The sequence below is a fragment of the Anneissia japonica genome, unplaced genomic scaffold, assembly GCF_011630105.1.
Source record: "Anneissia japonica isolate Jap-2015-1 unplaced genomic scaffold, ASM1163010v1 scaffold288058_len748972_cov163, whole genome shotgun sequence".
Classification (NCBI taxonomy): Eukaryota; Metazoa; Echinodermata; class Crinoidea; order Comatulida; family Comatulidae; genus Anneissia; species Anneissia japonica.
This window is the reverse complement of record NW_022701645.1, coordinates 190720-208000: the sequence shown is the minus strand read 5'-3', so window position 1 is coordinate 208000 and position 17281 is coordinate 190720. Positions and strand designations below refer to the sequence as shown.

General features: G+C 32.8%; 2 protein-coding genes across 2 annotated transcripts in view; both read left to right on the top strand.

The window, feature by feature from the left end:
* Positions 1–3583: 3583 nt before the first annotated feature.
* On the top strand, positions 3584–6161 carry LOC117103705 (tripartite motif-containing protein 2-like). Its single transcript, XM_033244311.1, has one exon. The coding sequence runs from the start codon at positions 3731–3733 to the stop codon at positions 5882–5884; it is 2154 nt and encodes a 717-aa protein (XP_033100202.1). The 5' UTR covers positions 3584–3730; the 3' UTR covers positions 5885–6161.
* A 7852-nt stretch (positions 6162–14013) lies between these two features.
* Positions 14014–17281, top strand: part of LOC117103685 (tripartite motif-containing protein 2-like) — a 9507-nt gene continuing 6239 nt past the window's right edge. Inside the window, exon 1 of the mRNA XM_033244285.1 lies at positions 14014–14322. The gene's annotated coding sequence lies outside the window, so the exon portion shown is untranslated. The remainder of the gene's footprint in view (positions 14323–17281) is intronic.

The window sequence follows — 17281 nt, the reverse complement described above, 5'->3', positions numbered from 1 at the left end:
TACCAAGTGAAGATGAAAACATTGGATGTTAAACATATTTTGTGACTTATGACTGTTGACATAGGATGTTGGGAAATGGTAGTTCAAGTCCATAAGAATTTTCAGTAAAATAGGTAGCGCTAGTGTCATGTCTTGAAGTGGCTTATACTAACTTTGAAACTGGGAGTGCTTGAAAGTTTTCTGTGTAAACAATAAATGACAATTAAGTGATAAAAAGATTTATTACACACATTCACACAGCAAAAGTTCCACTGTAAAGCAGCCTTCACAAGGACCATGCCTCACTCAAGGACGATCAGTTGTTAAATGGGTCATAATCTTCATTAACATGTCAAACACTAATTTGACTTCACGAACCAGTTTGGTATAAGCATGGAGGTATAAAAATAGATAAGCCATGTTCTCATGAAGTCAAAACAAGGCTATAGAAAGGTCAGTATACTGTAAAGGACTTGTACACCTAATGTATGCAAGTGAGCTCCCCGGGGAACCTGACCTCACGCATTACTTATAAGGAAATAAGGAAGTATAATACATACTCCAAGTATTGAAATACACGCCATCGTGTTTCAATACTTGGAGTATGTATTATACTTTCTTATCTGAGATTAATCAGTGGACCTTTCGGTTTATAAGGAAATCTGACAAAAATAATGCTGTACAAATTTCCTTTGGAATTTCCAACTCAGTAATTGATGATTGAATATACTGGTACTTCATGGCTTACACTACTACACTCGACGTCGCTGAGAAGTCCATGTAAAGGCTTCACTTGGGCTGCCTTGGAATACTTTTGACAATATCTCTCCACCCTTTTCTAGTATTTTGTGCAATTTAAAAAAAAATATTTTTGGCATTATACTAACTTTGTTCAAAATAGAAACTGGGAGTGCTTGAAGGATTATTAAGCAGCTGATTAGTGTCAGATATAAGTTCAAGGTAAGTACTGTTTTAAACACAGTGTGGAAGATATATCGTAGATTGTTGGTTATTTTACTGACTAAACCGAAATTTTAAAATGAAAAAATTTTTAAAATCTCACAAATATTTTTAAAGTGTATTAATTTATGTATGTGTATGTTTCTGTGAATTGAACGACAAAGATTTGAATGATCTAAGTCATGTGTGAAAATAGTCAATCCAAATCTTTATTATTTATTTTTTTTAAAATAAATAATTCTACTTGGTAATTATTGTGATTCTGCATGCATCGAGTGAGCCAAATGGCCGAGCGGTTAAAGCAGGGGCACCGTGATCATAGCCAACAATATAGGCACGGGTTCGTGGCCGGCTCGCTCCTATAGTTCTGGTGGTGGAACAAGTCTTCTCGGATAAGGACTATAAACCGTAGGCCCAGTGTACACAAATGATCATGTTCACTTTAAAGAACCCAGTACATCTTTCAAGATGAGTAGGGGGTTGCCCTGGTTTACTGGTTCATTCGGCCCCTGTCGTGGACAGATGAAAGTGCGCCGGTTTACTGGCTGCTGAAGACATGAAGTGACCCTTAGGGGAGAAGAAAGTTATTGTAAAGTGCAACATCTAGTCCCGAGCGCATAGAGACCATGTATTATGCGCTATATAAGTCTCCAACCATTACCATTACCATTATATTGGATAATTATCATAAAAATTGAAAGTTAAATATATCATTAATCTATGGATCCGGGATCCTACTATAGGTTATAATTTTATAAATATATTATTTATGTTTTGGGGCATTTATTGGAGAGGGGGTTTTGACAGGGTGTTTATTCAAGGCAGGGTGTTAATTCAAGGGAGGCACTTTTTTTTTTTTTGGTGCAAAATGGATTGTCTATCTGAACTACAACACAACTAGAAATGCTCCTTTTACGCTGCGCAGTAAAAGCATAGCCTCTTCACGGTGTGATATTTTTATGTAGAAATTTGAAACAAATCAAACTGACACAACTTCAGTTATTGTGCATAACAAAAAATTTACTACAGCAATGATGACAACAACAACATGAAAAAATAATACAATTTCACTAATAATTGGAAATTTTATTGGAGAATCACAATGGTATTTAGTGTAAATTTCCTGAACAAAAAAATTCAGTAAGCAAATGTGAGCAATTAGCATATTTGCACATGTACCAAAACCAATAGGCTCCATCTTCATATTACCATTACCATCATGCTCTGCCAAGTTTGAAACTATCCTAAATAACATCATTAGTGAAATATAATTATGCTAATGGTCAATTATCATATTTAACACGTACAAAAATAAGGTTAATGTCTTCTTATTACCATCTTCCATTCTGTAAAGTATGTTTGAAACTAATTGGACTTATTCATCTTTAGTTTATGGTAACTAGCATAAATTACCTGATTAGTATAATATTAATTATGCAAACAAGTATTTAGCATACTTGCACATAAAAATAATAATACAGGAACTTGTACCACGCCGTTTACCAAGGGATACAAGACACACATGTACCCAAAAAATATTGATTCTATTTTTTTACTACCATCTTGCTTTGTGAAAGTTTGAAACCAATCTGATATAGTAAACTTTAGTTATATGCCTAAATTATCTGATTAGTGAAATATTAATTATGCAAGTGAGCAAATACTGTACATATTCACATATACACCAACAAGAATAGGCACTGTCTTCTTACTTCCATCGTGCATTGAGAAAAGTTTGAAACCTATCAGACTTTACCAAACTTTATTGTGGTACTAGCCTAAATTACCTAATTATAGTGAAATATTTATTATTCAAATGAGCAATTAACATATTTACACACATACCAGAAACAATAGATTCATTTTCTCATTACCATCTTACATTGTGAAAAGTTTAAAACCAATTGGACTTACCAAACTTTAGTTAACATGGTAGCCTAAATTACAGTGAAATAATTGCCAATAAGCAATTAGTATTCACACAAAAGCCAAATACATTCGGATCTGTTTTCTTATTACTAAATTTCAATCTGTCATGTTTGAAACCAAACTTTACTTATCATGTGGTAAATAGCCTAAATTTCCTGATTAGTGAAATACTAAATAATGCAAAAGAGAAATTTAGTATATTCACACACATTCCAAAAAAAACAGACTGCCAAGTTTGAAACCAATCAGACTTATCAAACTTCAGTTATCATGGAAACAAACAAATGACCAACAACAACTGAAGTACAGGTAAAAAGTTTCGCTGAAGTACAACATTAATAGAATTAGACAATAATGGAATGTAGGCAACACAGTTATAACTGGACTAACTGTAATACTGTACTTAATGCATATTCATCATCTAATTATATATTCACGTACTGCTAAAGTGACAACAGTTCCGTACGAAGAACTGCAATCTGTAATTAATATTCCAAAAATGCAATTGCCCTTTTGAGTTCCAGCATTGTCATGTTGGTATTTGTGCTTTAATGTTCAATAAAAGTTCAAATACTTATTTAAGAATTGTATAGAGAATGATGTTTTTTCCAATACATTTGTTTACAATCATTATGGGGGGTGAGGAGAAGCCTATAATCGAAGGAGAAAATTATTGCTAGGGGCATTATTCAAGCAAGGCCTTTAATCCAAAAACAGGTTCTAAGGCGGTCATTATTTTATTCGTCACCTCTGCATCAGAGCTGTGACCACAGGTTACCTAAGACCATGCTACTATACTCAACCCAAAGCCTGGCAGATATTTATTATTTACATTATTAATTACTTACAGAACTATATCAAGATGGCTAATACAAATGAATATAACCAGTTTCTGGATAATATTGACAAGAAGAAAGTCTTAGAGTGTGCCATATGCCTTAAGAGAATCCAGAATCCAAAACTCCTCAAATGCCTGCATAGTTTCTGTTTGGCCTGTCTTGAAAAAGGGGTTAAGAAGAAGCGTAAGCTGACTTGTCCAACTTGCACAAAATCACATCCCATTCCAGAGGGCGGGCTTCAGACGCTTCCCACAAACATCTTTCTTAATAAATTGTTGGAAGCTCTTGAACAATATGATAAAAAAGATCAGATCATGACATGCATTTGTGGAAAAGCAGAGGAATACTACTGTCAGGACTGCAGACATTATTTGTGTTCTTCTTGTAGAGATTATCATAAAATACTGCCACTGTCGGCAAATCACAAGCTGCATACAGTGTATGATGTGCGCTCAATGACTCCACAGGATTTTGCTTTGTTAAGTCCTCTGTTGTGCTCACTTCACTCTAAGCCTTTGGAGTTGTACTGCCAAGATTGTAAAACTCCAATATGCTTGCATTGCACATTAATAGAACACAAGGAAGGGAAGCACAAAACGATAAGTTTTTCAGAAGCATTTAAAACATTTAAAGAAACTTCAGCAACTCTGAAGGAAGCTGCTCATGATTGTAAGAACAAATTACAATGTGGCCTCGAAGCAGTTATTGAAAATACTGCAAAACTAAATCAATGTAGAGGTACTGTTTTGAAAGAAATTGACACTCGTGTGCAAGATATAATGCAGAGAGTCATGGAGGATGGAAATAAGTTAAAAAAAGAAGTAGAGGCAGTCTATAAAATAAAAAAGCAGGTAAATGATGAACAAGTGGATGAGATAACAGCAATATTATCTGATGTAAATATAAAATTGTGTTTTCTTAATCTGTTATTGAATAATGATGAAGCAACTGCAATGAAATCAATTGAAACAGTTATTGCAGCGTTGCAGGATAGAATCAATGAAACGTCCAAGACAGAGCCAAAAGATAATGGGCTAATTTTACTCACTACAGACAAATGCCAGAAGTATGATATAGGTAAAATAGAAACGCAAATGAAGACAGCAGAGTCTCTGACATTAAAGCGACGTGTATCTGCCAGCCAAGGTCGATGTAATTCTACAAAAGTAATGAAAACAAATGAATGTGATTTAGATGAAAATCAGCCAGCGGCAACATGGACGCATCCAACAAGAAAAGCCAATGTCGCTCAACTTGAAGACAACAACGGAGATTATGTTGTGACAAGAAAATCCACAAGTCCAGGTATTTGTAGACGTGATGTGAGTGCTGATAATGAATCACTCACGCAGTCACCAATAATTGAAGAGAAAGAAGGGTTAGTAAATACCATTCAAATATACCAAAAAAGTAAGTTATTTGGTCTTGTTTTGTGTGAAGATGATTGCTTTTTGGTTTCATGTGGTAGAAATGAAATGTACAAGTACAAGCAATCTGGAGAATATATTGCCAATGTTACACTACCAAAAGGTGTTGAAATATTTTCTATGTACAAAATGAAAAATGGTAACGTAGCATTTAGTGATGAAGGACGTAAAAAATGCATCACAATAGTAAAGATGAATGGTGAGGTAATCAAATCAATTGGTCAGGGAATACTGAGAGATCCAGCTGGGATCCATGTGGATGAGTCATCAAATGTTGTGTACGTAGCTGATTGGAAAAATAAATGTGTGTACATGTTTGACATCGAAAGTGGCAAAATGATCAGAAAAGTAAAGTCACCAGAAAAAAAAACAAAAAATGTCCATGATGTTGCACTTACAAAGCAAGGACATATTCTTGCATTAGAGAGAGATCCTAAAAAGTTTTGCCAAAATACATTGCAACTATTTAATAATGAAGGAAGGTTCATGAGAGTGCTTGTTGACGGTAACCAGCATGGCATAGCAGGTTTTCGAGAAGTAGTAGTTGATGAGGATGACAACATCATTCTCATAAGTACAAAAAAAATACACCACTTTTCCAATGATGGAAAGTTTATCAAAAGAATTGATAAACCAGAAGACAGAATCACTAATCTTGGTGGAATATGCTTAATTTCAAAACACCCACGGAAAGTTGCGGTGGCAAATAATGATGGTGAAGCCTACACTATAAAAATATATATTTACTGAAGTGTACTTTAAATCTGCTGATTTCACTTGATTTTTATTGAAATGTGAAGTAGCATTATGTGTATTTATTTATTTTTTTTGCAGGGTTACATATTTAAAGCATTTTTCTTGCTTATTTTGTAACCTTTTCCTTTATCTGCTACCATTGTATTCTTTTGCTGATAATTGTATTGTTTAGTAGTAAAACTTTATTTATTCACGAAGCACAAATCAACAAATACAATGCTGTTTTTCATTATGGCCGTGAGATACCTTATTTACAATTAACAAATTACACATAAAGGTACATCATAAAAAGCAAAAGTTAAATGCAGAAATTAAATAATAGATACAAAATATAATTATTAAACAGTACTGTATGCCAAAGTCAATAAATTAATAAAATAAAAGTTCTGTAATCTATACCTAACAAAGGCAAAATAAACTATGGAAAAGAAGAAAATCCATTCCACAAAAGTAAACAGAAAATTACAAAAAGGAATGTAAATAAATAAAACAAGGCAAGAAAACATCAAAATAGGAATTTATACAATGTTCATACTATTAAACTTTGGTTTCATTGATTATTAGTACAAATGTGGTTTTTGAAAATAGTTAAATTGTTAGAAAGACAGAACATCAGGGCTTAATTTATTCCATTCAATAGCACCACGATATGAGATACTTCTTTTTTGTAATTAGTCATTGGTTTGGGAACATATACATTTGTTTTACTTTTACGAAAGTCATAGCTGTAATCATTGAAAGAGAACAAGTATGTTAAGTAAGATGGTGCCATATTATTTAAAATTTTATAAACAAGAATATTACAATCATTAATATATTTATTTGAAATTGGAAGCCAATTTAATTTACTAAGTACATTTTTACTAAGTGAGTCCCAGGCTGCTCCACAAACAACACAAGCTGTTCTGTTTTGGATTGTTTGTAGTTGTTTGGAAACAGTTGAGCCACAGTTTCCCCACACAATGTTGCAATAGTTAAGGTGAGGGATTATTATAGCATTAGAAACCATTTTTAATATAGATTGTTAAAGGTATGGTTTGGATCTTTTTAACATATATAAACCTTTCAAAGATTTTTTCCGAATATTTTCAACATTGGCATTCCAAGATAAATTTTCATCTATAATGATTCCAAGATGCTTACATGATTTTACAATTGAAAATTTTCTTCCATCAATTTGAACAGTTTAAATAGGCCTATCATCATCTTTTGTACTTGCTAGGTGTTGTCTTGAGCCAATTAACATAAACTCAGATTTTTCAATGTTTAAGCTAAGTTTGTTGCACGAGCCACTTGTATACAGATTCTAAATCACTATTAATACATTCGATGGTATCATTGATTGAGTTTGATGCATAATATATGGCTGTGTCATCAGCATACATGCTAACTTTACACTGTGATACAATATTTGGGAGGTCATTGATATACATAAGAAATGCAAGAGGACCTATAATAGAACATTGTGGTATTCCACATTGAACCTTTTTAGTGTTTGATAGAGCCCCATCAATACATGTCATTTGAACACGATCACTTAAATAGCTTTTGAACCAATCAAGAGTATATTTACTTGTTTTAATTTACCTAATAATATAGAATGGTCTACTGTGTCGAATGCCTTTTTTAAATCTAGCATACAAAGCCCTATGATATTACCTCTGTCTATCTCTTCATACCAATCTTCAGTCACATTAATTAAGGCAGTAGATGTTGAATAAGATGGGCGGAAACCAGATTGATTAGTATTAATTAATAAGTTATTAGTATTAAGATATGAATAAAATTGATTAAAAACGGCTCTTTCAATAACTTTAGATATTATAGGAAGAACTGAGATGGGCCTGTAACTACTAGGCTCAGCGTGATCGCCATTCTTGTATATAGGACTGATTTTAGCTTTTTCCAGTTTGATGGAAATATACAAGTGGTAAAAAAATGATTAATTATATGAGTAATAATTGGTGAAATTATAGGCGCAGCAATTTTTAATAATTTGGATGGAATGTCATCACAGCCTGTAGCTTTATTGTTAGGTATATTTAAAAACAAACTCAAAAGTTACATGTTCAAAATTAAATGACTGATCAGTGAAATTTGGAATATTGTTATAAAAATCGTCATTAGTAGGATTAACTATTTTAGCTGCAAGTTTAGGTCCTACTTCAGTGAAGTAAGTGTTAAGTTCATTGGCTATGTCTTCAGCTGGCTTGGTAAACTGGCCCTTTTCTGTTTTTATGAGAGATATACAGGTATTTTTAGTTTTAGATGGTATTACATGTCGAAGCTGTTTCCAAGTTGATTTAATATCATTTTTACTTTCTGCAATACCATTTTTAATATAATGTTTTTTTCTATTGCGAATCAGAGTATTACATTTATTTTTGGTTTTACGATAACTTGCCCATTTACTTGGATCACTTGAGGTTAGAGCTAAACTTTTGAGTTTATCTCTATGACGCATTAATTGCATTATATCATCTGTTAACCAAGGTGCACATTTTTTACGAACCCTTCATTTTTTTAAGGGAACATGTTTGTTTAATTTCTTTAAAGTGTTTTTCAAATAGATGGGCACTTATATTTACATCACATGCTGACAGAACATCATCCCAGATTATATTGTTTAAATCGCAGAGGAAATCTTCTTCTATTAATTTAGAGTAATCTCATATTTTGTACATGTGATTTTGATTGCTTCTCTGCTTATCAACTATTTTTGTATTACTATGTTTTATTTTTCCCCAGATTGCATATGTCATGGAGTGGTCACTTAAACTGACATGAATTACACCGCTATCTGATATTTTATCAGTATTAGAACAATACATAACATCAATTAAAGTAGAACTATTAACTGTTATTCTAGTAGGTTCATTGATTATCATTTATTATATTGATATTGGAATAAAATTAATTGAATTGAAATTGAATTGAACTCTAAATTAACCTAAATTGGAGTACAATGTTTGAATGATTGAAGTAGGAGATTCAATTGTTACTGAACAAGGAATTATTAAGTTTTATGATCATTTTGTTGATGATCGACACTAGTTTCCATCACGTGTCACGTTAACTAGTACTAGTTAACCTGATGATTTCCATTACATGTCACTGTAATGCTTTCCACAAACAAATAAATTTTAAAACTTTGTATCATTAGAAATCTATGTCTTGGAATGGGTACCAAGATCAAACCCAATGGAATAGAGAATCTCCGCTGCTTACCATTTTAAATGTCCAAGTTTATGTGCAGCAGTGACGGCTCTAGAGGGGGTGTACAAGATGGCCAGCCACCTCCTTCATTTACCGTACTTCTCCTGTACGTACTAGTAAAACATACACATTCTATTTTAAGCTTACTTCTTTTCAGATGCCATCTAAGATCGTCTAGCAGTTTACTGATCCAAACAAATCTCAAATGGGAGGCGACGCCCCTCCTAAAACCACCCCTCCCCCCTTGGTCTTTCTCACCTGCCATTATATCCACCCCACTGCTAATCCTAGATCCGCTGCTGTACAGTAATATTGATATACGGTATTGTTAAGACAGATATATGTTTAATAACTAGAATTTCAGAACATCTTCACGATCTGATAGAAAATGATTGATTTATTTCTTTTTGATGACTGCATCTCAGCATTGTTTGCCTTTTTATGTAAACTGAACCCTGTTTGTTTCTCTTTACTAGTAATACTTGTTAGATAGTCTTCGCAGTGTTTTTTTTTTTTTCTTTTTCCTTTTGACAATTATTTTTTTTTTTGATAGTCTTCGCAGTGTTTTTTTTTTTTTCTTTTTCCTTTTGACAATTATTTTTTTTTTTTTGCTTTCTGGAAAATAAATAAATGAAAAATGACCATGTACAAAACTGTGGCATGTTTCAGGCTTATAAAGTATATTTAAAAATGATAATGTAATGTATTAATAATAAAATAGGTCTAATATTTTCTATACTAACATTATTGACATTTCTCAAAACTGGTCTAACCTACTGTTTAAAGAAGCATTGCTATACGTAGACTATGTTCAATTCTAACAATGGGCTTATAATGCTTCAAAGGAGCTTTCTTTGTTTTTGTAGGTAGCTTTTATAAGTAGAGTCAAGAATATTTTGATCTGTAATCACAGGTATGTCACCTACTAGAGGTAAATGTTTTAATTGGTTATAGACAATTTTGGTACTTGTGTATAAGCTTGAAATATGGATAATTTTTCATTTCTGATGATGACATAATAAATGTTAAAATATTGAACCTCAACATGGTGGTGTGCATTCAATTTTTTTTTTTATTTGAGATTAATCAGTGGATCTTTCGGTTTTAGACTAAAACATGGCTAAAAAAAAAAAAAAAAAAAAAAAAAAAAAAAAAGACAGCTCCTAGACTCCCACAACTCGCTGGAGTCTCTCGGGAATCAGGATGGCCTCCAGCGGCATAGTGCAAGATATTGCCTGGCCCGTTCGGGAATTCTCCTATCACATCAAAGACCCGGGCATCCTAAATTTTTCAAAATGTAAAAAAAAATGAATAAAAAAGAAAATTGTGTTCAAATTCAAAGTCAGAGAGTCTACAGGTGCTATAATCATAAAATTTCAACCATGGTGGGGGCTAAGGTAGTCTAAACCCTCCATCTGTGGAAGTTCATTCCTGGGCCCTTTACAGAACAAAAATCACAATAAAGGAATAAAATGAAGTAAAAACAGAGAACATGAGAACCAATGTGATGTGCAAAACTAAATGTGAAGTACCAGAATTTTTCGCGTAAAACACTTGAGGAGCATTGTCCCGAGTGGGGAAAAAATATAAAATAAAAAAAATTTAAAAAATTTAAAAAAATCAAGACCTTTAGAATGCATTTGAATGTATTTAATGTTGGAATTTTCTGATGGGATGAACCAAGATTAGATTCTAGCAACATTTTAACATGAATCACAATACGGCCAGGGTGCAAAAAAAAAAAAAAAATTATTGTTATAACTCATAATATATTCCGGTACACTCAAACAGCTTCTCAAATAAACAAATAAATATGTTGCCTCTTGCAATCACAGACCCAAGCATTTTCTGAAATTGCATGGTATGCAACAGATTGGTTTATTTTATGCAGTAATCAACTTATCATATACACTACATGCTTACCTTTCATACTGTGAATAATTCATTGAATAATAAATATAATGAAATAAAACTCCCTCTTTCTAAGCCACTGGTCTAAGCAGCTTGGGTAGAGACAAACATGTCTTTAAGCCTGCCGATCTTACTTTCTCAAATACCTAGATTGTGGAACACAACTTCCATGGATACTTGTTTAATACCGTAAATATTTTGAAAATAAAATTTCAATTAATCGCTATGTTGACGTACAAAGCTGAAAACGAAAAATAGATGTAAAGTTTGTCGTGATGAACACGTGTTAATTAACCTTGAAAATGAAAATACAATACTGTACAGTATTTATATTATACAACACATGTATATTAATTTGATTGGTTGAAAACAGATCTTGTCAGATGATTTAAAATTGGTTAATTGAATACTAGTCAACGATCATTGACTGGTACTTTTCATCTCCAAGACGACAAAAATCTCCAATGCAACAAGACGTGCATTAACAAAGGGTTCTAGTTGTCGTTATCATTCAGAGCCCTAGCTCCGATGATAAAATGGCAGCTCCATTTGATACTGGGTCGATTTGCACTCTTGAGCAAAGAAGGTTTTGTGGAATTACTAAAATGAAAGTGATGCATAATCAACAAAAAAAGGCAATAAAAAATATATATAATGTCACAAAAAAGCGGTGAGTAAAGAAGGATATGACAAAGACTTTGGTATCGTTAGATAGGCCTACAGCAGTCTATAGGCTAGGCCTACACCCGGGACCTACAGGACAAGGTTTTATTGATATAATGGAGAGAGAAACTGCGTAACACAAAATAATCAATTTTTTTTTACCACTTTTTTAATGCCCGCATTGCAACTGCATTGCTTTTTACGAAAATCAGTTTTTGCGGCGGAAATTATGCCACCATTTTGCTTATACAACACATTTTCCAAAATGTGTAGTTTTTTTTTCTCACCAATAAGACAATATACTTCAAGTTGTTTCACATTAATTTCGGCTATAATGACAAGGAGGAAGATACGGTGTGTGGAGAGAAGATGAATGATTTTGGCTATGCCCATCAGCACAACAAACGAGTGAACGAAACATGAAAATGGTAGACCCATAAGAAGAGCAGAGAGGCCAGGCCCAATATATCCCCCCACAAAATAATTACAAAAAGAGTAATTTTGTTGCTCCACATGTATGTTACATGTTTATTACATTAAAGTTAGTTTTAACTTTTTGTAGGCCTAGGACATGAACAAAAGGAGCTAATTAACTTGAAAGTTTGCGGGTGATACGATCGCTGTTTGACCTGGAGGACACATTTCACCTAATTGCTTTTTGTGTTGCTGCTAAAAAATGCACAGCCAAACTCAGTTATTTGCTCAAACACGCTTTCTATTGCGTGTTTTTAATCGCTGTTTTTTAATCACTTTTTTCGTACTATTTTCGTTTCTACTGCAAGAAAAAAAGCGATTTTTTGAAAAGCAATTTATAATCAATTTTTCCTTTCCAGTAGAAACAGGCCCATTGAATGTCATTTTACGTTGTTTTGCCTTAGGATAAAAAAAACCCTCCCTCATCAGTTTTTATTCTTTGATAGGGTGATAAACTAATAATCTTTTTTACCTGCTCTCTTGTATAGCCAGTGGTAGAAATTTTGTAATAACATAATATTATATATTTTATTTTGCTTTAAAGAACCAAACAAAATATGAATTCTGTTAGTGAACATTGAAGATAAACTCTTCATTTTGTTAAAACATACACTTCCCCACAAAAATATCATGGTAATACGCATACTTGTTTATCTTCTTTCTAAGACAGACATTAAGAAAAACAAAGATGCTTATTAAATATTATAATAATTAAGTCACATATTTAAGATACAAGATACAAGATAACTTTATTGTTGTAACATATAACATGATACATACACAATTTTGTTTCAATTGCTTAAAAAAGACTGCACATTACAACACATACAAAAAATAAGAAAATACAAATAGCACAATAATTACAAGGTTACAGTAAGTTAAAAAGGTTAGAAATTATAAATACTTAATCTGAAATAAATAATATTATCATTTAAATTCATTGTTATAATAAAGAATGACTGAATTGTTCAAATAACTTAATTTTGTTTCTACTTATATATACTGGCATTGAAATTTAGTTTGAAATTGAAAAGTTTTGGTTTACTTCAAACAAAATTTCAATACCAGCAAAGACTGATTTGTTAATTGGACAGAGTTAGCCGGATTTGTTAACAATATATAAGTGATTCATTGGATGTGATGTAAATTGATTATTTTATCAATAACACTTCATAACATTTAATATGATATTTTACTTTGACTTCATAATTCATCTCCTAGTTTGAAATATATAATAAATTATTATATGAACTTTAATATAATTTATATTTGATCATTGTCTCATTGTTTAATTACAAGGACCATAAAATATAAAAGACTTTCTTGTGTTTTACTTGAATGTTGTATCTGCCTGCTTACTATTTATTAATGAATGCAACATTTTTATTGTTCTTAAGTTCTAAGTTCCTAATTATAAAGTAAATACCAATAACTATAAATCTATGAATATCATGGCCTTCCATAACAAAAAAAAAATTATTAGTTCATCACCCTCATGCCATGTCTTCTATGATACTTTAAAAAATATATATTTTTGAAATTAATTTTTTTTAAATTAAAAATAAAATTAAATAGTAGATATTGTTTGTCTTATCTCAATCATGTTTTACTTTGAATATCAATGCACCAGCCAAACACCCCAAGGGTGATATTTGGCTTTAGCAAAATAAAAAATAAAAAAAGCCTTCCTCCCTCATCACTTTTCCAACCTTGATAGGGTGATAAACCAATACTATTTTTATAGGGCCTTAATTGTCTCTGATGAACAATAGTGAACTGCCATTGGGTCGTTTTAGTGTTTGGGATTTCCCAAGCTATGTGCAGGGACTGATTTCCTGAGGCCTCTGTAGTAGCTTGTATGCCGTGGTCCATGGTTTTTACATAATCTGATGTGAACATGTGTTTATAATTCAACAGAACTATAAATATAAAATTATAGGCAACATTAAATACACAGATGCGCATGGTTTATTTTTATTACTAAAATTTAATTTTTTTGGATTTAAAATTTTATTGGTTGTCTCAGGAAGTTGGTTGTCTCCTTGACCCCAGCTACAACATATTATATGACTAATGAATAAGCAGCGGGAAAAACCCAACTGTTAGTGAGGCGAGACTAGCACATCATTGTAGCACCATTATCAGCACTTCAATACAGGAATGTAAAGGTAATAAGTATTCAATTAAACATTGTTAGCAAAATCAATAATTATAGATATTTTTATGAGGTCTATTATAGCATTAGATAACTTTACAAGTCCTTTACAGTATGCTAACCATTCTATACCCAACTGGTTGGGAAAAGTTGAATAAAGTGTATGTTACTGAAGATTTACTCTATGACCCATTAAACAACTGATTGTCCTTGAGTGAGGCATGCTTGTGAAGGCTGTTTTACAATCAATCAAGTTGTGTTGAATATTAAGTCTTGCATCAACGAATTATCTTTGCTTTGCAGTATTATCAGTGAGCAAACCAGCTATTATTGTTGTATTTTTTAATCTTAAAATTACAGATTTTTGTCTTACAATTGGTAGACAAGCTCCACTGGTACAAACAAGTGAATTTGAATGTAGATCCTAGGTTTTCATTGGTCAGTTCCGTAAGGTTAAAGGAGTGGCCAGTGACTTTAGGGCATATAATGATGTCATTCACTCCGCTGGGGGAGGGGGGTCGGGAACCTGGAATGTGCTAATCACTACCACATGGAGGATGATATAATACTAATACCAATGTATAATTCCAATGTCGTATAGAAATAATTAATTATAATAAATGAATAATTGATTAATGCCATTAATTAATAATAATTAAAATAAATAATAATAATAATAATAATAAATAATAATTAAGCTAATTTGTTAATCATCTTTATCATATCATTCCTCGGACCCTGTGCATCACCCCGGCCCGGGCATTTATTTAGTAGGCCTAGTAGCTGTATCCAGTTGAGGCCAATTGGACGCTAAGGGCCCATTCAAGCAAAAAACGCCAACCGTATTCCGTTTATTTCACTGGGTAATCGTGCTAAGCACTCAGCGTGTGGTCAACCGTTCGAGCAAGTTTTAGCTCATGGTAAATACGTGTAATGAAACTATTCCGGAAGTAAATTATAACTTATCCCATGGTCAATTCAATTCAATTCAATTCAATTCAAATTTATTTGAGCATAATTCAACACATTACAAATAACAAAACAATGAACAATAAAAAGATAATTTAGTAAAACATTTACAGCTCAGGATAACCCAAAAAAACCGAATCGGTTTATTTTTGTTGGGGTCCCTTAAATGAAAACAAATACATAAAAGTTGGTTAAAAACTAAAACAAACATTGAAAATTTATAACAACCTTTAAAATTTCTAATAAAAGTAAAACTAATAAAAGAAATAAAACCCAAGCGGTATGAATAAGATTACACAAAAAAATTATGTTTATGTTTAAAGCATATTTATATGTTAAAACTGTTTACTGATTGTTTGTCATTTTCGATTTTGCTGCTAAATATAATTTTAATCTTTTCTTGAATATATTTAAACTAGATGAAGACTTGATCATATAGGGTAGTTTGTTCCACTCTTGTATAGCCGTAACATAGAATGTCTTACTGTTTTGACTGGTTATTTTAGGTTTTACAAAGTTCATTCTCCTTTGTCTCGTATTGTAATTATGCCTTTCGGAAACTTTGGTAAAATGTGTATTAAGATACTCTGGTCCTATAGAATTGGCTATTTTATATACATGGTTTAATTTTAATTGGATAACTCTGTCATTTACATTTAGCAAACCAAGCTCGTCTACAACCCATTCTTTGTTTACTTGCTACTGCTGCTACATAACCAGCCCACGTACACACAGCGTGGCACGGTGGAACGATAATTTAGCTCAATAACTTATAATGGCTGCTTTAAAATCTGTAGGTAGGCTAGTTTATTCAAGTTTATTTCTCCGAATAATGGTAAATCTACAAATCGAACGCGTAGCTGTGCTACTAAATTTAGATTTCGCCGTGCATTGTGTGAGGAGGCAAGAGCTGCAACTACGCCTGGGCCGTAACCTATTGAATTTCGCGCTGGGCTGTGGACAAAACATTTCAAAAAACAATTAAGGTCGATTTATCATCGCCTCCGGCTCCATGGTCATTCCATACACGGTATTCTACCCAGTAATTTGGTGGTCAAAATTGTCGCGGATAATCCAGATGGTAAGGTAATTTAGACTAGTGTCCGAGCGGTTTTAGAAAGTGTGTACCGGTGAATTAACTGGTAAATCGCAAGGATATTTTTTCGCTCAAACAGGCCCTAATTGAGTGATACCAATTAGACCAGTTGAAACTTTGAGTCCCATTTGGTAACCAATTGGACCAGTTGAAACCAATACATCCATTGAACATACCAATTGGACCTGTTGAGTAATACCAGTTAAACCAGTTGAAACCCATTGGACCTGGCATTCAAAATACCAATTGAACCAGTTGAAACCCATTAGACCAGTTGGAAATCCCAACTGGTCTCAATGGGAATTTTTACCTGGGAAAAGTATGTTCTGACAATCACTACTATCCAATGCAAGTTATATGAGAAATCCAGTCAAGGTTGCATCAAATTCGATCGTATGTCTACACGAGAGCACAGATAGTTATATAGTGCTTATACACTGATAGATTGAATACTAAAGTGATTTCTATTGATCTCATGAAGGTGTTTGAATAAAACGAAGACGACAAAACAGAAATTATGGTATGGTATGACCAAGGAGGTACAAAACCACCTTGGTATGACTCAAACATTTATTTTGCAATGAAGGTAATTTTAAAGATGCCTTGGTTAATATTTATAACCAATACCTATAGGCCTAGAATTGTCGCGAATATGAGACCGTGGTCAAGCTACAGATGTTATTGCAATCATGTGGTAAGCCAATTAATCAGTGGGGTGGCCTGACGTTCATTCGAATGAGAGTCTTGTCAATCTGGTCATTTGTCGGTGTTAGCTTGTGGGTTATATTTTATGAATGTAGGTAAGAATGGCCCCGGAAATAATGGCCCCGGAAAAAATGGCCCCGGAAATAATGGCCCCGGAAAAAATGGCCCCGGAAATAATGGCCCCGGAAAAAATGGCCCCATT

Bases quoted from the DNA above. Each gene is read 5' to 3' on its own strand.
- LOC117103705 (XM_033244311.1), top strand. From the start codon at position 3,731: ATGGCTAATACAAATGAATATAACCAGTTTCTGGATAATATTGACAAG.